The sequence below is a fragment of the Syngnathus typhle genome, linkage group LG17 (assembly GCF_033458585.1).
Source record: "Syngnathus typhle isolate RoL2023-S1 ecotype Sweden linkage group LG17, RoL_Styp_1.0, whole genome shotgun sequence".
Taxonomy (NCBI): domain Eukaryota; kingdom Metazoa; phylum Chordata; class Actinopteri; order Syngnathiformes; family Syngnathidae; genus Syngnathus; species Syngnathus typhle.
This window is the reverse complement of record NC_083754.1, coordinates 891,610-912,931: the sequence shown is the minus strand read 5'-3', so window position 1 is coordinate 912,931 and position 21,322 is coordinate 891,610. Positions and strand designations below refer to the sequence as shown.

The 21,322-nt window shown below is 50.5% G+C and overlaps 3 protein-coding genes across 5 annotated transcripts; all 3 read right to left on the bottom strand.

The window, feature by feature from the left end:
* Nucleotides 1–608: 608 nt before the first annotated feature.
* On the bottom strand, nucleotides 609–4,979 carry hsd3b7 (hydroxy-delta-5-steroid dehydrogenase, 3 beta- and steroid delta-isomerase). Its single transcript, XM_061303172.1, has 6 exons — nucleotides 4,625–4,979; nucleotides 3,617–3,772; nucleotides 2,698–2,806; nucleotides 1,891–1,990; nucleotides 1,627–1,789; nucleotides 609–1,541 (listed from the first exon to the last, which is right to left on the bottom strand). Exons 1-6 carry the CDS (start codon nucleotides 4,785–4,787, stop codon nucleotides 1,129–1,131), a joined length of 1,104 nt encoding a protein of 367 aa, XP_061159156.1. The 5' UTR covers nucleotides 4,788–4,979; the 3' UTR covers nucleotides 609–1,128.
* A 943-nt stretch (nucleotides 4,980–5,922) lies between these two features.
* setd1a (SET domain containing 1A, histone lysine methyltransferase) lies at nucleotides 5,923–16,351 on the bottom strand. Of its 3 annotated transcripts, none has more exons than XM_061303169.1 (20): nucleotides 16,209–16,351; nucleotides 15,155–15,299; nucleotides 14,905–15,003; nucleotides 14,552–14,822; nucleotides 14,281–14,435; nucleotides 12,430–14,205; nucleotides 11,290–12,237; nucleotides 11,050–11,205; nucleotides 10,884–10,968; nucleotides 10,671–10,807; nucleotides 10,556–10,592; nucleotides 10,313–10,487; nucleotides 10,194–10,228; nucleotides 8,917–10,106; nucleotides 8,452–8,791; nucleotides 8,181–8,362; nucleotides 7,549–7,659; nucleotides 7,177–7,296; nucleotides 6,971–7,108; nucleotides 5,923–6,897 (listed from the first exon to the last, which is right to left on the bottom strand). In XM_061303169.1, the coding sequence occupies exons 2-20, from the start codon at nucleotides 15,290–15,292 to the stop codon at nucleotides 6,724–6,726; spliced, it is 6,267 nt and encodes a 2,088-aa protein (XP_061159153.1). In that variant the 5' UTR covers nucleotides 15,293–15,299; nucleotides 16,209–16,351; the 3' UTR covers nucleotides 5,923–6,723. The 3 variants fall into 3 exon arrangements, with proteins under 3 accessions (XP_061159153.1, XP_061159154.1, XP_061159155.1); XM_061303170.1 differs by lacking the exon at nucleotides 16,209–16,351 and adding an exon at nucleotides 16,029–16,202; XM_061303171.1 differs by lacking the exon at nucleotides 16,209–16,351 and adding an exon at nucleotides 15,855–16,010.
* Nucleotides 16,352–17,562: 1,211 nt separating this feature from the next.
* ccdc47 (coiled-coil domain containing 47) lies at nucleotides 17,563–21,221 on the bottom strand. The gene is made up of 13 exons (XM_061302803.1): nucleotides 21,068–21,221; nucleotides 20,055–20,350; nucleotides 19,872–19,973; nucleotides 19,529–19,703; nucleotides 19,329–19,450; nucleotides 19,192–19,257; nucleotides 19,006–19,107; nucleotides 18,801–18,911; nucleotides 18,643–18,728; nucleotides 18,514–18,572; nucleotides 18,322–18,431; nucleotides 18,000–18,167; nucleotides 17,563–17,883 (listed from the first exon to the last, which is right to left on the bottom strand). Exons 2-13 carry the CDS (start codon nucleotides 20,340–20,342, stop codon nucleotides 17,803–17,805), a joined length of 1,470 nt encoding a protein of 489 aa, XP_061158787.1. The 5' UTR covers nucleotides 20,343–20,350; nucleotides 21,068–21,221; the 3' UTR covers nucleotides 17,563–17,802.
* Between the last annotated feature and the right edge of the window lie 101 nt (nucleotides 21,222–21,322).

Here is a 21,322-nt window from a genome sequence, read left to right as displayed (position 1 = left end):
AATTAAAAAATGTCACCACGACAAACCATCGGACGCTACAACTAATATTTGTTTTCGATTTAATACTTTTAAATCGCTAACAAACTTAACGGAGAGCAGGCGGACTGATGACGTCACTACGCCACTATGCTGCACCTCATGGGACTGATCGACAGATGGCGCCAGATTCTACCTATTTCAGCCAGATGGCCGATTTTATATTCATCCATCCATCCATCCATCCATCCATCCAACATTGCTTATTTTTACAGCAAAGCAGTTCATAATGAGGCTATTTTTTTCATTCGCCAGGTCTTTGTCTATATTATATTTATATACTTGTATGATCTATATTGTACTATATTTAAAAAACAATGATGAAGCAGCTTTATTTCTGATATATAAAGTTTGGGGTTTAAATCTGGGCTACAGCATTGAATATAATGTGGCTGGTCTCTCCACGCATTTTTGTGAAGCATGTTGATGTTGTGATGGTCTCCATGGAAAAACCACAGAATGAAACCAAAGAGAAGGCGTGCCTGCTTACCACCACTAAGAGGGAACTCCCAAAGATGAAGGGCCAAGATCATGGAATCCCCAAAGAAACGAGACACACCAAACACCATGAATCAAATATATTAAATCAACTTTATTTGAGACTTAAAAAGTCAAACTGTTACAGGGGAAAAATAGAATTTCTTAAATTAAGAAGTGCAAAATAATCTCACATGAAAAGACATGTGGCTGCTGCTTGCAAATTGTTTTTGCATTTGTCATACTTGTTAATCATTATAATCAATTTGATATCTTCAAAATACAACACAAAAACGTCGACTCAAATAACAGGGTCCCACAGTTTGCTATTGTCGAATTGTCTGACTCCACAGACACATCAAACCTTACTGAAATACTCCCTCCACAGGCAAGGGTGTAGTGTTGAAGTTACTATTTTCACGTGGTGCCATATCACCATCGTCGATACTTAGAGAATCTTTATGGCCACATTCCAGTCTTCTTCAACACTGAGGCCTGCGTGTTTGTTTCTGTTGACCAAACTTGATCAAGTGAAGGATGAATCTTTGCAGTTTTATTGGCCCCTGTTAGTCTGAGGTACAAAATACTGTAGCGGCACAAGGGGGGGGGGGGGCATTAGGTGTTTTTTGGCTCCTCCAGGGGGAAGGTGTCCACCCATTTCTGGGTGCGCTCCCGACACTGGTCCCAGTCGTACAGCGGGCGGTACTGGAAGCGGCGCAGCGCTTTGTCCGTGCCCACGGTGAAGGAGGTGATGGCCACGGCCAGGGTGTAGCTGTTGAGGAGGGGCGCAAAGTTGCAGAAGGGAGTCAGGAGCCAGCGCAGGACGTCGTTGAGCACGGCCAGGAACCACAGCAGCAACAGCGGCATGCGCACGCGGCGGAACTTGAAGGTGGACAGGAAGAGCATGTTGAAGTTCTCGTAGCTCTTGTAGGGCGAGTCGTCGTAGCAGAAGAAGGCCTCGCCGCCCACGGTCTGCGGACGCTCGCGCAGGGCCCGGGCGGCCAGCACGTGCATCCACGCCACGTTGCCTGCGCAGAGCGGGGACGTCGTTAGCTGACTATACAGACTTTGCGGTCGCTCCGTTGAACGTTCCCTGTCTATTCCGAGACTCACCCACGTAGACTCGGCCGTGCTCGGTGGTGTCGGGGACGCCGCCGATGATCAGGCCTCCCCTTTTGACGGCCAGCTTGTAGAAGTCTTTGATGAGCTCGTGGCCCTCGCCGTAGATGCCCGTCGGCCTCAAAGAGCACGTGTGCAAAGGCTCGCCGTTCCGCACCTAGTGAGTCGTATTCGGGTGCGAGTTCAGCCGCCGGAAAGATCCACTTTGATAGGCAGGCGTGAGTGACTCGATAAAACGGAAGCATTCTCAGGCGCTACCTTTGTTCCATTGGCTTCAAGGACCATCTTTTCGGCCTTGGCCTTGCTCTTGGGGTAAGCCATGGTGTGCTTCACCTGATAGGGTGTGTCTTCATTGCCCCTACGCAGACACACATTCCAAATGAGTAATTGTACTTAGCCTGAAAGGGTGAGTCTGAAAGAACGCAGAAAAAGGAGTTGCCGCTGAGTCACTTCTCAGTCTTGGTTACTTTCTGCCTAATTAGGGAGGAAACCAGGAGGAGCATCAAGTCGTCCGCTCGCAGAATCGCTGCAGCGTAACACACAAGTGACCTGCCAGACACGCTGGAAAGAAACGTCATCACGGTGGAAAAAAGAATTCAGTCATAGCTGACTCCAGGAATAATAAACAGCTAGGGTGAAAAAAAACATTTCCGTACTGCTCTCTTGAGGAACCAACTGAGAGAAAAAAAGACACGCGTCACTTTGAGGCGGAATTAGTTTGGTCCACTTCTCTTGTCATCGTGACAGGAACTGTGCATGTCAAAATGGATCATTGTTCTTGAGTCAACAAGCTCAGATCAGTCCATAGATGCCAGAGTTCACCACAAACACGGTGGACAAAGCGTCTTTGGGTTTTTGAAAAGCGCTATACAAATGTAATGAATTATTATTATTATCAGCATTTCGCCGTTATGCTGCACGCAAACGGAACGAGCAGAACTGAAAGCGGACCCGAGGGTTCCAAAACATGCCTTGACTAAGATACCCCAGTTTGACACCATTTGGAATCCAAGTTAGAAATACAGCCATGATGTCTCAGCAACGTGATTGGCTCAAAGGTTCTACCTGACAAAGGGTTCCCTGTTGGTGTTGGGTCCGATCACTTCCATGCTGCTGGTGTACACGAGACTGCAGATGTTGTTGTCCACGCAGGCGTTAATCACATTCTCCGTTCCTGACAGAGGAGAAGAAAACTCTTGGTCAAGAGAGTGTGAAGAGAAATATGCAGGAACGTGATTTCACCATGATAATGAAGGGTTAGCACACTTACATGCGAGGGAAACTATTTCAAAAATGCAACAACAAAAAACCCACAGAGTCATCCCCACCTAAAAGTTACCCCTTAAGTCCGACAATGCTATTTCCTTCAACTCTTGTCAAGTGCTGTGATTAAAGTTCCTAAAAGTCGCTTTTGAAGAGTTTTTGCGGCGGTGCTGCATCCTGGTCTGCAACCTGTTAAGCTCTCCGCTACGTGGCCAGTAAGAGCAATAACGAAGAAAACAAAAAACAACTCAAACAAAAAACGACGATTGCATCGTGTCGCGTTCAGGCGCTCCCGCTAGGATGGGAATTGTCACTTGTTTCGATCACGCAGAAAATGACAGCGGTGGAATGTCCTTTTTTTCCACCAAGTTGAATTGGAGTTTTAGTCATTCTCCCCGATGGAGGCAACGACATGCCAGGAATTGACAGCATTGTGTGGAAGCTGTCATGAAGATGTCAGCTGCCGTCCGATAGTAGCTGTCTCACGAAACAAGTATATCCTGAGCATGACCTTTTGGGCAACAGAATGATGTCATTTAGTGCTTGATTTGATCACCCCAGCAGAATAGGTGTCCTTGAAAATGGCACAAGGCCAAGCTCCATGGGAACAATAACACAAGGAGACCCATCAGGAAGCGGGTCACTAGGTCTCACTGCTTTTGCAGTGGCTGGCTAGTGAATCCTAGAAAGGAGCGATTGGTGCGACTGGGCACGCACTTACCTGTGACATTGACGGCGTAAATGAGGCCTTCTGGGACCTTGTGCCAGACATCCACCAGACTGGCGCTGTGGATGACGACGTGGGCGCCGCGGGATGCCTCCAGCACGCTGTCGTAGTCCGTGATGTCGCCCTGGACGATGGTCACCTTGGTCCGCCCTGAGGGACCAAACCGAAAGAACAAATGAGTGCTTCTCACCTCCAACAACAACAACAACATCGGTGTGATGCGTGATAGTTGGTGAGGCCCAGGATGGGTGCGGTGGCTGTGGGCTGAGGTCTCTGGTGACAGGGGGCCTCCAGCATGTTTGCCCTTACACAATGAAAGGCTGAACAAAGCCTTTTTCCACATAGGCATCCCTCCCGTCCATGTCAGTGGATTCTACACCTAGTTCACGCTGCAGTGACAGCGGAATGCCGCTTCTTGACAGATTTATCCGCTCAGCGCAGGGAAGCCAAGGTTGAACACGGACACTAAACACACACACACACACACACACACACACACACACACACACACACGCGCTATCCCGTTGACATAGGTGGTGACAGGCCGACAGGAAAGGGCATGGGAGTGGTCCATCCTGCACGGAGGGGATCTCTGCACGGTGACCACGCAACACAGGCACCGTTTTGCTTATATTTAAAAAGACTTTTTTACAACTGGTGCGTCTATGTAAATAGCATGGAAATAATACCCCCGAAAATCGGTATTATGTAATGACAGTTGCAGGTTTGATTGGTCGCTGGGCGAAAGTTTAAAGGTCAGCTAGAGCAACTCGAGCAGTGAGTGCAAAGTGCAACACTTGGAAACATGTCAAGGCTGATTTTTGAATGATTATAATGGAAAAGTCATCTCATGTACATTTTATACTGAACAATGGAGCAGATGACCCGCTCATAAAGAACAGAATTTGTTTTTCAAGTATCACCAAAATCAAGTTGATTTCAGCTTTACAAACGATTGGTTTGAAGATTGAAATCAACGCATTGAAAAGTCCACACTCTTACCGGTTCCGAGCGCACTGAGTCCTGGTTCCGTGTGTTTGTCAAATACTCGAACTTCTGCCACCGCGTCTCCCTCGTAGTCCAGCAGAACTCGCAGCAGGTGCCGACCCAGGAAGCCGCAGCCCCCCGTTATAAGGTACACCAGCCCTGAGCGGCGCTCTGACATGGTGACGTGCGACTAGTCGGCTTCTCGGTTCGACTGAAAAGGAGGACAAGCACGAGGAGGAGCAGAGAAGAGCAGAGAAGAGCAGAGAAGAGCAGAGGAGGAGCAGAGAAGAGCAGGCAACAAGTTGCAGTTGCATGCCTTTACCCTTTATGAGCCCAGGACAGCCCCGCCGGTGCTTCTTCTTTATTGGGCGAGGGGTGGGGCACGGCTGTAGAGGAATCTTGTCAAAATTTCTTTCTTTCTTTCTTTCTTTCTTTCTTTCTTTCTTTCTTTCTTTCTTTCTTTCTTTCTTTCTTTCTTTCTTTCTTTTTTTCTTTTTTTCTTTCTTTCTTTCTTTCTTTCTTTCTTTCTTTCTTTCTTTCTTTCTTCATTTATTTATCATGAGAAATAAGAGTTTACATTTAAATATCTGGATGATTGATTTATTCATATACATTTCTGGATCATTTCCTCGGATAATTGTGTTCTGCACGATCGGTTTTTCATTTTTCATGGAATTGACCTACTTTTTTCTTCAAATAGATGACATATTTACAGCATTGGGTTCCGGTCCATGTGAACAGATCATTGTCGTCTGTGTGTGTGGCATGTGTGTTGTATTTTTACACCCCCGTTGTGGACAGCATCTAAAAATATTACAACGTGCCTGCCACCGAAGAATATAGTTTTCATCACAAGCACGTGTAAGCACACGTATTTGAAATTCACAAAATGAACGAATGAATGAATGAATGCACATTTGTCGATGTTTGGCTGATAAGTATTTTGTTCAAAGTCTGACCCTAATCGAACGCCACACAATGGAGCTGGAGATCAGGTCAAAGTTCACTGGTGTTGCAACATTTGAAGGGCAACAAGCAAAAGTTGAACTTGATGTTTGGTCTTTTACACTTGAGCACGCTGTGTGAGAACTTTTGCCCCAGACATGTTGACACTTGTGAAGGGTTGGTGAAATCATGGCAATCAAAGCCTTTCTTTCAGACCACATTTGGCAACAACCTAAGCAAAGGCGTCATCACCTCTTTGGCTCATTTGAGGGTGACATTCCATCACTTCCTGTTGACATAAGTGCAGCAGCGCAGGTGCATCATGTCAAGACAGGAAGCGCTCACATTAAACACAGAGAAGCAAAACGTTTCTTTAAAAAATATTTTAATGCACCATTAATAAAGGGTCCAACGCATTAATACAAGATTGCAAATAATATTAAAACGAGGAAGAACCATACAAAATAAACGAGTTGAAGTATGTACATGTGTCCTGGCGTGGATAGAAAGAACAAGGGACAGGGAGTGAGAGAGAAAGAGAGAGAGAGTCTATTTACAGCTCCGTGCGTTTCTACGAGAAACAAACACTTATTTACATCCATTTTCTTTTTGTCATCACTTCAACCATGAAAGCAGAAAGACTTTTTGCTTTTTGCTACTCCATAGAGACTTTGAAGAAGTCGCTTTTTTTGAACGATATATCCCGTCTGCAAAAAAATAACCTGGAGTTGTCGTCCCCCCCCCCCCCTTTCCATTTTTGTTTTTATAACCCAATGCAAAAAACGTGCCTGCTAAAAACACTTGTGCAAACACACGGCGACAACAAAACCTGCAGGGGATTTGGCGTGAGAAATAAAACAAAAACGGAAACAGCACCAAAATAATGTTTCCAAAAAACAAAGAAACACCAACAACTAACTAACTGTTTTGGTTTGGAAGTGGCAGATAACTTGAGGATCCGGATAACAGGGACGCTTATTTGAGAGAACATATAATAGCATCCAAAACAATCCCAAAGCAAGGAGGAAGCTTGTAGAACAGAAGCGGAACGTGTGGGATTAAAAGTTTTAAAACCCTGAATTTGTGTTGACTTCCTTGTGCGTGCCTGCGTGCGTGCGTGCGTGGATCCACCAAAAGTGCGAGTGGCGGGGTGGCGAGCGACGGGAGCCTCAGTTGAGCGTCCCGCGACAGTTCTCGGTGCCGCACAAGCACGGGATCTTGTTCTCCTCCAGCGGGAACTTGTAGTCGTACGTGATCTCCTCGTTGACGGCGATGGCCTGCTTGGAGTAGATGACAATCTTCTTCTGGGACTCGATGGTGATCACTTTGGCGTAGCAGTTGGGCTGAAATGGAAAGTAACGCTCAGCAAAGGTTTTCTCCTCATCATCATGGATGAAGACGAGTGTCTCGGCTCACAGTGCAGCAGTGGTTGATAAAGCGGGCCAGGTTTCCACACTTGGTGGCGTCGATGATGGTGTCGTGGTCCACTCGGAACAAGTAGCTGCTGCCGATGCCCTGCTGGGCGTAGCGCTTCTCGCGATTGTCCGCCACCATCTACGCACACAAACATTGCGTTTGGGCTGACTTTCGGCAGCGGTGCTGCTCGGAGGCGGCTGGCTCACCTGTCTTATGTTCTGCCCCACGTACTCGATGACCATCTCGTCGGCGGCGATGGCCTCCATGGCGAAGAGACCCCACTCGTGAATTCTGCTGCGTCCGAATCGAAGCTTCTTCTTGCGGAACTAAACAGACACAAATATATCAAATGAAAGAATACAACTGAAAGACAAATCTCTCTTTTTTTTCTTCTTTTTTTTTAATGAAGTGGCGTGCATTCTTCTCACGCAAACTGTGTGCCAATTTCCTGCCTGTGCTCACTAGCAGAGTTTGCGCAACATTGTCGCTACCCAAGTGACATTCGGAAGACGTCATGCGCATTGGGGGTGTCTGCAAACGGGGCCAGTTGCAGTGTGTGCGGTTTCTGTGCTAAGTACCTTGAGCTGATTGAGCTTGAGCAGGTCAGAGTCCATGACGGCTGGCGTGCCGATGACGGTGAGGAGGCGCCGCTGCTCCGACCGGCGCTCTGAAAGCACGCGGTTGGTGCCCTAGAGGGAAGGAAAAAGAAAAAAAGATTAGCAGTGGCCTTGAACTGGAGGAACGCTCAAGAACCTTGACCTCCAGCCAAGGAATCCAGTGAACTTGTGAACTGACTGAAATCCGATAAGAGGGCTGAGAGATATATGACTCAAGTGAAAGGTTTTCTTTCTCCTCACACTCAAGACTTTCCTTCCCTAAATTCCTCGAGACGTTTTAAGATAGCACGGCAGGCATGCATGCAAGCAACTCATTCTACCATGACTTATTGAAGAAGCCTTTGCAACTTCAACATGTCATTCAGGACTCATAGAAGAGTGCTTTACTGCTCTCTTGTGGCCAATCTGAAGAACTACAAACCTTTTGGGGATGCAGCCATTGTTTTCAAGAGTTGGCTATTTGCGACCTGGCTCGGTCTACTTTTTGCGCCACTTTCGCTTTGTAATGCAAGATCAAGTCGGGCAAAGAAGGCTTGAGGTTTTTTTTATACTGTGTCATATCCCGGCGCTAAGCTCGCGAGGCCCAAACTTACCGAGCTGTCCACATTCTCCACCTCCCGTATGACCTGCTCGGGCAGGTCCAAGTCCAGGTAGACGTCTTTCTCCTTGCGGCTGATGGCGTAGTAACCTTCGCTCCTGGCGCAGCCCGTCACGTGTTCGCGCAACTGCCCGTCGGCGTTCCTCTTCTTCCGCCGAGGGTTGGGCAAGTTGGTCAGTGCGGCTCAGCGTTAAGGTCACAGCGTGAGCCCGGCAAAGCCATGGGCGACCTACGGCACGGCACGGCACGCAAACTACAAAGGATATCAGTGTGCTGCACCCAGTGGGTGTCGTTGAGCCAGTCGGAGTTGTGGTCGTTCTGCAGCAGCTTCTCGTACGTCGTCTTCAGTAGCATCAGATCCTCGCCGTCCAGGCCGGAGTTCCAGATGTCATAGAGGATGGTCATCTGCTCAAATTCACTGCGGTTCTCGTACTTGATGGCCGGAGGCTCGGGGGCCGGCGCGGCTTTGGCGGACGCCAAGCCGGCCTCCTGCAGGAAGAGCCGTTCGCTCTTCCTCACGTCCTCCGCCGCGGACTCCTCCTCCGAGTCGGTGCTGGTCAGCTCACCGGACTCCAGCTCCTCTACGTCCACGTCCTCTTCTGATTCCTGAACGCAGCGAGGCAACATGACCACGGGTCTGCTTTTAGTACCAGTGTCATCTCATCTCGATGCGTAAAATCGTAATAAAGCCGAACAATCCAATAGCATCTCTCTCTCACACGCACACACACCTCTTGTTTGCGTTTCTTTTGCTTCCCCGCTGGCGTCTCCTTGGGTTGCTTTGTGGGCAGAAGCTCCAGATTCTCCTTGTCTTTACTTCTCCTCTTTTTGCTCTTCTCAAGCGCCAGCGCTTTGCTGGCCTGTAACCTCTTTGTAGCAAACGTGGCGGCGCTGGTCTGATTGGACTCCTCGGAGAGCAATCCCAAGTACTCTCCCGCGTCGCCTCTGGAGGGAAGGGCCTCGCCGATGACCTCCTCCGGCGCCTCCAGGACCCCGGAAATGGAGTTGAGGTCGGCCGGGAGCAGGACGGAGGACTCCTGCTTGGAGGTCTTCTTGGAGGCAGGCGGTGCCGCGAGGACAGGGGCTCTACAGTAGTTGTGCTCCATGAAGACCACCACGCTCTCCAAGCTCATGATGCGCAACAGAGCCTCCTGCGAGAAGAAACCGTCCTCCATCTTCTGCTCCTCGGCCTCGTCCGACGTCTCCGTCTCCTCAGAGTCTCCGGCGTCGGGGTCCATCTTCAGGGCCACGTCGGCCAGTACCGACAGGTCAGCGGCCGAGGCCAGCTGCAGCAAGCTGGACGCTCCCAGCTGCTCTCGGAGCCTCAGTCCCTTCTCTTCGTCCTCGTCTTCTTCTCGAAGGGAAGAAGCGATGATGGCGCTTCGGGACTTTCCGCGGCCTCGCTTGCTGAGAGGAGACGACGGGGGCGCCTCCTCGAAAGCCATCCTGCACATGGAGGCGTGGTCCAGCGGGAGGTTCTGCACCGTGCGGCACACCATGACAGGGGGAGCAGAAGATCTGGGGGACTCTTTGCCCCGTTTTCCGGCCGCCTTGGTGGGGATCTGAGGGGCCGCCTTTTTGGAATCCTCCGAATCCGTAGAGCGCCCGCACGGCGGCACGATGAGCGCGTTGGCCTGGCCCGGTTTGGAGGCGAAGGGCAGAAGCTGAATGCCGTGAGCGGGACGCAGGCCGGCGCCGACGCGACCGTCCAACGGTCGGGCGGGCGAGAGCGAGTCGAGCGGCGTTGGCGAGGGCGACGGTGGCAAAGACGGCGACAGATCTTTGCTTTCGTTCTCCTCGGTGGAGAAGGAGACGGTCTTTCGCCGCTTCTTGAGAGGGGGCACCAGGACCACGGGGGACGGAGGCCGAGGGTACGGCGGGGATGGCGGTCGCTTGGAGGGGAGTCCTGCTTTGGTGTCACCTGGAAGACATGAGACATCCATTTCCGATTGGCTGTCACCAAAGTTCATTTGCTGTTTATCACTTTCCTGGGAAGTGAGTGACTTACCAAGTTTGAGCTCTGCCTTTGTAAGTATCTTCGCCCTAATAAGAGCACAAAAGCAAAAAGAATGAGCAAAAAATGAAGTCACTTTTGCTGCATTAAAAAAAAAAAACATTGCCACACACCTGCCGTCTTTTGCCAGCAACGTGCTGCTGTCCATGGTGGACTCATCCATGGTGTCGCTGTCACGCATCTCTCCTTCCTCCTCAGAGGAAGACGATGAGGATGCCTCGGAGGAAGAGCCCTCGGAGGAGGAGGAGGAGAGGCTCTCGTCGTCGCTGTCGGCGCTGAGGGCGTCATCTAAAAAGAAGCAAAAGGTGGCGTCTGTTCTTTTCCATTGTGCAAATTGTGGGACCTGTGTTATTTACCATCAGACTTGTCACTGGCCTCCACTTCCCCATCATCCTAGAAAACAAAGAAAAAAAGTTGACCAGAAAAGTGAACCGAAACGCTACTCCACATGTCGGCGGGCCGCCACGGAACCTTATCGGAGGAGGAGGCGTCAGACGTCTCTTCTCCCTCGCTGTCCAGCTCCCAAGGTTTGCGACTCCTGGGCTTCTTTTTCCTTCTCTTGTTGTCTCGTCCCGCTCGGCCGACGTCCGGCACGATCCCGTTGGCGCCTGAGAACCAGACAAGTGTCAAAGTGTCAGACGCCCCGCCCCGCTTCCGACGTGACACGACATGAGCTGGGCGAACCTTCGTCTTCCTCGTCAGGCGGCGTCGACGGGCGCGGTCTTTTCATGTCTCCTTCCGTGAGCTCTTGAGGTTCTTTCCTCTTCACCTATGTAGAAAAGAGAAAGAAAAAAACCAAACAATGCAATTCTAGATCATGTTTCTTGTCATTTGTTCCATTGTGACTGACCTTAAAAGAAGGTAGCCTGAGTGCTCCACGCAGGGAAAAGCCCTCCACGCCGCCACTTTTGGCCCAGTCCACCAGAGACATTAAGGGCTCCCGAGGACGGTTCACCTTCTCCTCTTTTTTCTCCTCGTCGCGCATGGCCGACATGGTTTGGAATGGCTGAAGACAAAAAAAATCTCATGAAGAGGCAAAAAAAACCCAAACTTGCTCAAAATGCAGTAGGCGAGTGGGCTACTTCCTAACCTTAGCCTTGGTTTCCTTTCGGTCCCACCACTCGTCAAATGTGGCGAAAGCAATGTTCTCCACCATCTTGCGGTTCAGGTCCCTCTGCATGATGCTCTTCATCTCCTGGATGAGCGTGGCCAGCGCCATTTGCACGGTGGCTTCGTGAGGATTGTCCGAGTTGACGGCTACCTCCTCGGCGGCGGCGGCGGGGGTCTGGTACTCGCCGTCCTCGCCGGGCGGCACCGTGTCGTAGGCGGGCGGCGGCGGCGGCATGTAGGAGGGGTAGTGCGTGGCCACCATTTGCGACGACCACGCCGGAGGCGGCAGGTGCGAAGGGGGAGCTATCTGGGTGCCGTGCGGATCGGTGTAAGGGTAGGGAAGCATGTGGGGCGGCATATAGCGCTGGTCCTGCTCGTAGTGCGCCCCGCTCCCCTCTTGTTCCATGAACGGGTGCTGCAGCGAGTGCAGGTGGTAGGACGAGTAGTCTCCCGTGGCAGCCTCGCTCGGCGTGCCGTTAGAAGACGAGGCGCGCATCTGGTGCAGCCGACTGAGCATGTGCGTATGCATCTGGAAGGACATGGGCGCCCCGCCGGTGTACTGGTTCATCAGTTCCATTGAGGTGGCATAGTCGTACATGTGGTGGGACATGGGCGGAGGAGGGTACTCTGGGTGCAGGTCCATGTGGGGCGGCGGCGGCTGCAGGGAGTAGCCCGGCGGCGGCGGCGGCGGCAGGCGGGGTGGGTAAGAGGGGATGGGCGGGTGCATGGAGGCACCAAAGTGCTGCGTTGATTCAGAGATGGGCGACGACGAGGGCTCCGCCTGCGACGGCACGGCCGCCTGGGAGGACGACGGCGAGGAGCAGGAAGTGATGGAAGGCTGGTGGCTGGTGACCGTCGTGATGGACACCTCGCCCTCCTCCTCCTCCGAGGAGATTTCCATGTCTTCTCCTGAGGAACGAGGGGAGGACTGAAAGAAGAGAGAGACGTTTAATAGTGGCATGGGTCAAAAAGAAAACATCTCCATTCATTCAAAAAGTGACTTTTCAGCATTCACGCAATGACTGATACTTTGCTTCGCATCCATCTGTGTCAGCTGCCATGTCTGCTCTCTGAGAGGGAGAAAAGCGTTGGACGAGCAGATGATGGAGCGCTTGCTTACCTGACTCTGGCCATTGTAAGGCGGCGTGCGGGCCCCCGTCCTTTTTGGTTCGTCAGCGCTCCCATCCCGCGTTGACTCGTCTGCGACGCCGTCCGTCTCTGCTGGGTGGACCGGCGGCGGGGGCTCGTCTGGGAGCGGGACGCGAGGCGAGCGCGCCGAAGAAGAGGGCGGGGGAGCCGGCGGCTCCGCGGGACTTTTCCGAGCGTCGCTCCCTTTTCCTCGTTTCCTGAGGCCGTCGCGCTCCCCTTTAGCCTTGTCCCCGTCGTCGCCCGTCTGGTTGGCGCGAGGGCGCTCACCCCCGGCGCTGCCCGCTCGCCCTTTTTTTGTCAGGCGTTCACCCCTCTGCTTATCTTCTTCCTCTTCTTCGTCAGAAGCCAGGAAGGAGAATTTGGCCTTCTGCTCCTTCAGGAGCATCTCAATGCGGGAGTCCAGGCTGCTGCCGTGGTAGGCGAACGGTAAGCTTTCGTTGGTCGAGTCCGGCTCCGGTGAGCCAGAACCGCGTCGGCGACCCGCTGGTGGGCTAGCGGAGGCGGCAGGGTGTTGGGGGAGGGAGGTGGAAGAAGGGGAAGTGGATAAGGAGGCGCCGGAGGAATGGGAAGGGGACAAAGGTGGCGGCGGTGGTGTTTTGGGCGGGATCGGCGGCGTGCTGGGACGGCGTTTGGGCTTTGTCCACTGCTCCTCTCGAGCGGGACTTTCCTGCTTGAAATCAAGCGCTCCCAGTGTCTCTGCCACAGCGGCAGCAATGACAGATGCCGGTGGCAGCGGCGGGGGCGGCGGGGGAGGTGGCGGCGGCGGCGGCGCCAGGGCACCCGCCAAAGGTGCCGCAGCCCTCTCAGGGAGGCGAGTGGACGTATCCGATCCCTGAGGAGGCGCCGGGGCAGGATCTTTGGATGCGCCATACGAAGAGTAGGACGAGGGCGGCGGGGACATGCTGTTGGAGGAGGAGCGGTACGAGTTGGAATTGTATCTGGGGTCCGAGCTGCTGGAGTGGTCGCCGTCCCGCTCGCGGTCTCTGTCCCGCTCCCGGTCTCGGCTGCTCTTCCTGCGGCTGCCGTGGTGGTTGTGCGAGTGGTGGTGGTTCCGGTGCCGCTGGTGTCCGTGTTCACGCGAACCCACGCTGTCGCGTCGGTATCCCCGCTCGTCCCGACGCTCCGAGTGATGGTGCGAGTGATGGGAATGATACTTGGATGATGAGGAGGAGGAGGAGGAGTTGCCATCCTGCTGGTGATGGTAAGACGCCCGCCTGGAGGAGACGCTGCCCGCTGTCCCGTAGCGCCCTCCCGAGTCTCTGTCTCGCTCGGTCACGAGAGGCTGGTCGTACTGGGACCCCAGAAGTGGCGGGGGCATGGTGGAGTGGTGCGCCACGTGGGGACCACCCGCGTTGGGATACGGCGGATAGCAGGGCGGCTCGTTGGGACGGTACGAAGCGGGCGGAAGGTACCCGGGACGACCTCGGTGGTACAAGGAAGGTTCGTGAGCGTCCTCGGAGTAGCGGGACACTTTGAATCCACCGCTTACTGCGGTTCCCGAATAGCCAGACTCCTGAGAGAACGGCGTCCCGGATCTGGAGCTGTAGGGTGTTCCGCTCTGAGAGGACGCCGAGGACCCCGAGGTGTAGCCGCCCGTCACGGACGACGACGGCGGCGTGTCCAGGCGCTGCTCGCCGAAACCGGTATCCGCCGAGCCGGGAGTGACGTTTCCGGACTTGAGCGCCTGCTGAACGCCCGCCGCCAACACTGCCAACTCGCTGGAGAGCCGCCGGCGGATATCAGAAGACTGCGCGGACAGGAATGACGCGTGAGCGTTTGGGAAGGAAATGAAATTTATATCCTGATCCTGAGTGACGGTTACCACATCAGGCTGCTGCTGCTGCTGCTGCTGCTGCTGCTGCTGCGTGGGGGTTTGCGGTGCCAGGCAGTCTACTAAGGCCTTGCCCCCCAAGGGCACCGTCTGAGGCGTGTAGGAGCCGTTCACAATCAGGTCGTAATACTTCTGCCTCTGCTGGCCTGCAGACAAAAATATGTCACCTTTTTTTCTCTTCTCCCATTCCAGTATTAACGAAGGATGAATTGGTTTAACACACAATTATTGACTCCACGATTTCCATCTGTTGCCAACTCACCTTTGATGTCCAGCTGCGCGTGGATGATGTTACCCATGACCGAAGTGTTGTGCAGCTGCTTGACGGTGTCCTTGGCCCCACGTGTGCTGGTGAACAACACCCGAGCCAGGCCCAGGTGCTTTCTGGTCTTGGGGTGGAACAGGATCTCCATCTCCTCTACCTCGCCAAACTTGGCGCACATCTCGGCCAAGAAGGGCTCCTTGATGTTGTCGTTGAGCCGGGCAAAGGTCACCTCCTTGAGGGGGATGGGACCCACGTAGAAGTCGTCCAGCTGGGGATCGAGCAGAGAAAGAAAATGTGGGGATGACGCATCAGAACGAGCCATGCTTTGAGATGTGTGGAGGTCTCCCAACCTTAAACTTTGGCACCGGCAGGACCATCTCTGTATACCTGGACCATAATCTGCGGGGTCTTGGGTCTCGCAGTTCACCCACAGGCGGGAATCCAGAATCCTGGGGACATTTTGAACACTTGAGGTAATGGAGTGCAACATCAACATTTCCAAGTCTGTAAGGGTCAAACGACGTATTCTCTCGACGGTATAACTGGGTCTATGGAACCCATTCGTCCAACATGTGACGTTGAAAGAAAAGAAACACTCACAGGCACGCTGAAATGCACTCCATCGTATCTGTAGATCTTTTGCGCGACCCGTCTGATGGCCGGGTCCTGGACCAGTTTGAAGCTCTTCCACTGCAAACTCACAGCCTTTTGTGTGTCTGCACCACTGTCTGGATCCATCCTACAGCTGCCAATACACATTTGTTTACATGGCACGTAGGGATGGAAACGAACCCAAGCAAATATGTGCACAGGTTTGACTAGCTAACATTAAACAACTCGTGCTGCAGGTAGAAAGACAAACAAGCCCTAACAACGACACGCTCGAAGCATGAATAGTAACCGCTTGTGTATCGGGAATAAATGCGGAAGAAAACATCAAAGAAGATAGATGGCTGACGTCCGCCGCTCCGGATAAGACGCTGTCAAAACAATGAACGGGTTACGTCACAGAGCACTAGTTTACTTCGGCTACCTATGCTAACGTGCTAACACGCAGCAACACATCGCCACCTGGTTGACCTATTCGCACAAAATATATAAATTGTAAAAGAACGAAACTCGAATCGGGTTGTCAATCGGGTCATAAATATCATATCATAGGCGATACGAGTGCTTCAGATAGGCGGTACATTTCTTAGCTTTTTGGTGTGTGCTAATGCTAAGGCAAGTTATCGCAACCGTCAGTTAGCGCTTACTTAGCATCAATGTAGCAAGCCAAACCAGTCATATTTGTCGATACCATATTATAAACAGCGGGTGTCGCCTCTAAGTCTTTCCGGGACTGAAGGATTTAGTTTCCGGCTGAAAATGCAAGATTCTCAGCTCCGATAGTCGCAGAGCGCGCTCATCCAAGAGTAGCAGCCCGCCCGCCGACAGGCCCGCCCGGGCAACAAGAAAAACACAGTCCACCCACCAAAACACAAACGGGACAGCTCCGAGACCCACGCTCACGCGAAAGTAGCGGGCCCAAATGATGCCGCTAACATTCCGGTTGGTAGTCGAGACAAACGCGAGCCCCCGCGGAGCACTGGAGACTTGTTTTGAGTCTCTAAATGCCTAATATTATGAAGAGAGCGGCCATCGCGCAACAAACCTGAAAGCCTCGCCTGTTCTCCATCTGACTAGGCAAAGGCGGCAAACAGCTTCTCATACGCACTTTCCACTCAAAATAAAAATGCAAACTGACATTTATCGTGCCGGTTAGTGACAATAAACTGTTATCTATAATAGGAATTGATACGAGTCATTTCATCTTATTTTGACCAATTATTTTTACTTAAATTAAAACACGATCGAATGTGCGTTTTTAAATCGGACAAACCGTTGGCTTAAAGCTGCTAAACAAGTCGAGCGTCCTCTGGTGGCTATCTTCTAGAATTGATTGCAATTGCCTTTTCAAGCCATTTCAGGCGGCCTTTTGTGCCAATAGCCTATCAACGTGCACACACACTAACAGTCGTATTCATATTAACAAGGTTATATACTTTACTGTACTTTTGCGCTATATTCTGACTGTCTGCTGTATGCACACTTGCTCCGTTTTGCTCCTCTTATATTTATTATTTATTCATCACTCTTATTATTCATTGTTTGTGTTGTTTACTTGTATGTTTATCGTGTACTGTGTCTCGTCACCGTGGGATAGTGGAAAGAAACGTCATTTCGATTTCTTTCAAAGTCAGCTTTATTGTCAATCTCTTCACATGTCAAGACACACAAAGAAACCGAAATGACGTTTTCTCTATCCCACGGTGACGAGACATATTACACGATAGACATACAAGTAAACGACACAATATAAAAACAAGAAGGCACAAACAATAAATAATAATAATAATAATTATAATAATAATCACTCACAATCGTGGTGGCCTTGCGGGTGAGATGTAAATGTCTTTCAAGGAGGGGAGTGAAGCACCAATAATCTTACCAGCCGTGTTCACTATGCGCTGCAGGGCACCTTTGTGTGTCTTGGCATGTGGAGAGATTGACAATAAAGCAGACTTTGACTTTGATATAGGCAGCATAAAGGACGGTTGACTTTGACTTTGATATATAGGCAGCATCAAGGACGGAAAGTTGCCAATGCATATTAAAAAAATAAAACAATATAACCGAACTTGAGTGAGAGATCACGTGCTTACTAAAGAGATGTAGGCGATTGAATGTTCTTATCTGTAATGTGACGAAATAGAGATCGGGCAAATTTGACAAAAGTTTTCCCGTGATGTATTTTTTTTTCCCTTTTATTGTAAAGGCCTGCTACTTGTTTGCACAATTTCCCAGTGTTGTATGATGCAATATCTTGAAACGTGAACATCGTTCATGCGGCGGGGCGGTGCTGCGATGACACCGAATTGAGTTCAGCATGTTGACGCAATAGTTCAATTTAGCGCAACACCACACCCTTGCCAGTGTCTCCTTGTCAATGAAACATAACAGCAGCATCCAGTGCACTTCTTTATTGACTTTTGTGCAGATATTTCATTAGAAACAGACCTCACAGCAGATAAGTTAAAATGTCATTGAAGATTACATGAATGTTATGATTACAAATCAATAGAGCCCTGTGGTGATGCTTTCAATTTAAAAGCAGGTACAATTTTTAAAAGCCCACCAAGACAAAAACACGATGATGCAGCAGCGAGGTGGCAAAATGTCCAGCCGTTGCCGGTGATGGGCGAACTTCACATGGCTTTCACTTTAATCTGCTTCATCTTCATCTGCTTCTTCTCGATCTTCTTCTGCTCTCGTCTCTGAGCCGCTTCCTGAACAAAGAAAAAGTGGGCATTTATTGTCATCGCTTATGATCCCAAAGTGACCGACCGTGTGACGGATTTGAGGCAAGCAGAAAAATCAAAAGGCTGATCGGTTGTCATGGGACCTCCAAGCGGCGCTGTCTCTCCGGGTCCTCCTCGTTCATGATCCTCTCCTTCTCGGCCCGCTTTTTCTCCTCGCGTCGGGTCTGCGCCGCCTCCTGGCGCTGAGCGTGCGTCTGCTTCAGGAAGTTCTCCTCCACGCGGGCCCGGTTGCGGTCTGCCTTCATTTTCCCCTGCGTGCGGGACACCGGGCGGGAAGACTTTACAGTCATTTGAAGCTTTTGCATTTGAAATGGAGGCGAGGAGTGTTTTCCATGCTTGTCATGCGTTTGATGTGTGCTGTTTGCTTTGCAAGCGTGACCGACCAGGTGTTTGCTCCGCATTTACCTCCCTGTTGAGACGCAGCTTCTTGACTTTGTCGATGCTGTAGATAACCATGTTCATGAGGGGCAGAAGAGCGTCCATGTCTTTGGGAGACGTGTTGCCCATTCCAGGCACTGCACGACACGCAAAAAAAGAAAATTAGGGACCACGTCAATTCGTCGGTAACATTCTGAACAAAAATGAATAAATGATGACCATTAAATGTAAACAGCAGTGTCTTCTTGGTTTCAGGTAGCTTTAAGGGCTGACCCTCCCTGGAAAACAACATACATATCAAACAAAACTGCTATTAAATCGTTTTCTTAAAGTCATGCGCTACTCAACTCTTGCATAACTTTTGGACCAGAAAATTGGTCCGAAAAATGGATGGACTCGATCTTGTCGGCGTGGTTGGTGATATAATGAACCATCTGTGAAACACACGCAGACACAATGCCAGAAAAATGCAAAGATCCATCAAAGTGTTTTCATAAAAAGGTCACCTTGTTGTCCATCACGCCGTCCGTGACCTCGCCCATCTCCGTAAGAATCGCCAAAGAGTCCGGGAGGCCGAACTTGGCTCCGGACTTTGGCTTGTCGCCGCAGAACTCACTCTGTGCAAAAACAAGAAAAATCCCCAATTGTATCGATGGTTCCACATAGCGACTAAGTGGGCTACGCTATCTAGTGGAGAAAAAAGGTACTCACCAAGTCCTGCAACTCCTTCTGAAGGCGGCCCATCGCCTTCTTAGTGCCCACGGCAAACACAAACGTGTCCATGTCCTCGTCATTCAGCGTCACTTTGATTTGCTACACACAAAAAGACATAGGACAACAAATAGCACATTCTCACAACACATAGCGTGTGTAGCGGGAAAGCGAGTTGATACAAACCACTTGGTCACAGGTGGGCCTCATCATCCTGGCCAGAACGTTAAGCAGGTCCTGTCTCTTCAGGAACTGAAAGCACAAAATAAAATAAAAAAATGGAAACACATACGCACAAACACACACACCACCCTCCACTTTACCTTAAGCTGTATGAGCATGCCCTCACAGCAGACGCGTCCGGAGCACCACAGGTTGTAGATGTGTTCATTTTCCTGATTGAGCTTCCCCGTGCTCACTGCTTCTTTGCTGGTGCCGTCGTCGCCTGTGTGCACAAACGACTCTTGTGACATCAGCATGGAAGAAAGAAAAGAAAAAAAGAAGATGAACGCGGCCAACTGACCCACAAGAGCAAAGTTGCTCTCCAGCAGCTCCCTGTGAGAGTTGAACCAGGACTGAGCCAGGCGGCTGTTCTTGTTCTTGCCGATGATGTAGTTCATGATGTAGGCCAGCAGGCCCGTCACCATCAGGATCTCCATGTAGTAGCTCTCCCAGCTATTTTGAAGATGGGCCGGAACCTGAAAACAAGCAAACAGTTTCCATGAGGCATCAATGCCAGTAATAAACATAGTAATGTTTATTCATAAATTAGCTAACCCTGTACATTATACTCAGGGAGCGTTTGATCAATAGACTCAAATACAATAATCTGAGGGGGTAGGCTTTGAGAGTTAAAGGAGATTTACCGTGTGGATTATGAGGGGGTCTTTCATGGGGTGGCCAGGCTTCTCCGTGTCGCCAATCACCTCAAACTCCTCCCGGTCATATTTGCTGTAAATGTCCTGATCCTGAGAAACACATCACAGAAATCTCAGTAAATATATATATTTAGGAGTCACGCGCACACACCTCTCACTTATAAATCCCACCTGTGCATCCGAATCGTCAAAACCGTCTTGTCCGTACTCCAGTTCTACCGTGGCCTCGTCTTCATCCTCGTCTTCGTCAGGCTGTGAGAACGGGCCGCCCCGAATGGACGACGGCGGAACGGTGTCCGCCTCGGGCCCCGCATCTTCGCTCATGTCCTCAAACTCGGCAAAGTCGTTGTCGTCGAAGTCGGCCAGGTCCTCGCCGTCGTCAAAGTCGTCATTGTAGTTCCCCCGGGAGACGGGGAGGGCAAGTAGAAAGAGCAGCAGGAGGAATGGCAAACGTTGCATGGTGGTGCCTGAGCATGATTTGGACATAACAAATGAGAGGGAAAAGTGTTTAAGGATCATTTTGAAAATGACTGATTTAAAGCTTTCTTTTAAAAGTTTTATAGCGTGCTTGAAATGTTTAGATCCAGGGGACATTCCCAAATGACATACTATCTAGCCTTAAACACTAAGAGAGTGTAGAAAACCGGCCCGTATTTTAGCCAAGTTTTAAAAAATTTAAGTATTTAATAAACTGATTAGGGGTCTCGAGTCTGCCAGTCACCTGACAGTTCATAGAATAAAGTCAAACACGACTAAGATGTTCATAGTTATGCTTCCTTCCTTTTAAATGTTTTTTAATCCAAAGGTGGAAATTGAACTTTTATCAATCAATACCTGCCTTTATATAAAAATAAAAAACAACATACGACTTGAGTCGTCAAGCTCAACTTGTGTCGCAAGCGCATCCTCGCAACATACTCGACAACACGTTTTAACAGCAAAAATAACAAAAAGTGTAGCATTGTTTTTATGCGCATTTTCAACTTGGACACTTGTCAATTTTTGTGGGATTGACCCCGACGAAATTAGACCCCAGTGCCCCCCCATTCCCTATATCACTTTCAGACAGCTCTGCTGCTAGCATGCTAACTAAAACGAGCACCCCAGCACACCAATGAAAAGTGACGCCGTAACACTTGATAAAAAATATTCAAAACAATAAGACAAAAACGGTAACGTCTTACCGCTAATTGTGTTGCGGTGTTTGATCGCAAAACCGCCTCCAAATGTCCTGATTTCGTGCAACGGCTGGTTGGTGGAAGCTTGGCACGGATTTAACCTCTCAAAGTAAAACTAAGGTGGCGAGACTTTCATCGTCAACGCGAGAGTTCGTACACGTCATCAACGCGAGCTGACGTCGGGATGTGGTTGACAGTGCGTTGTGTTGTTGTTGTTGTTGTTGTTGTTGTTGTTGTTGTTGTTGTTGTTGTTGTTGTTGT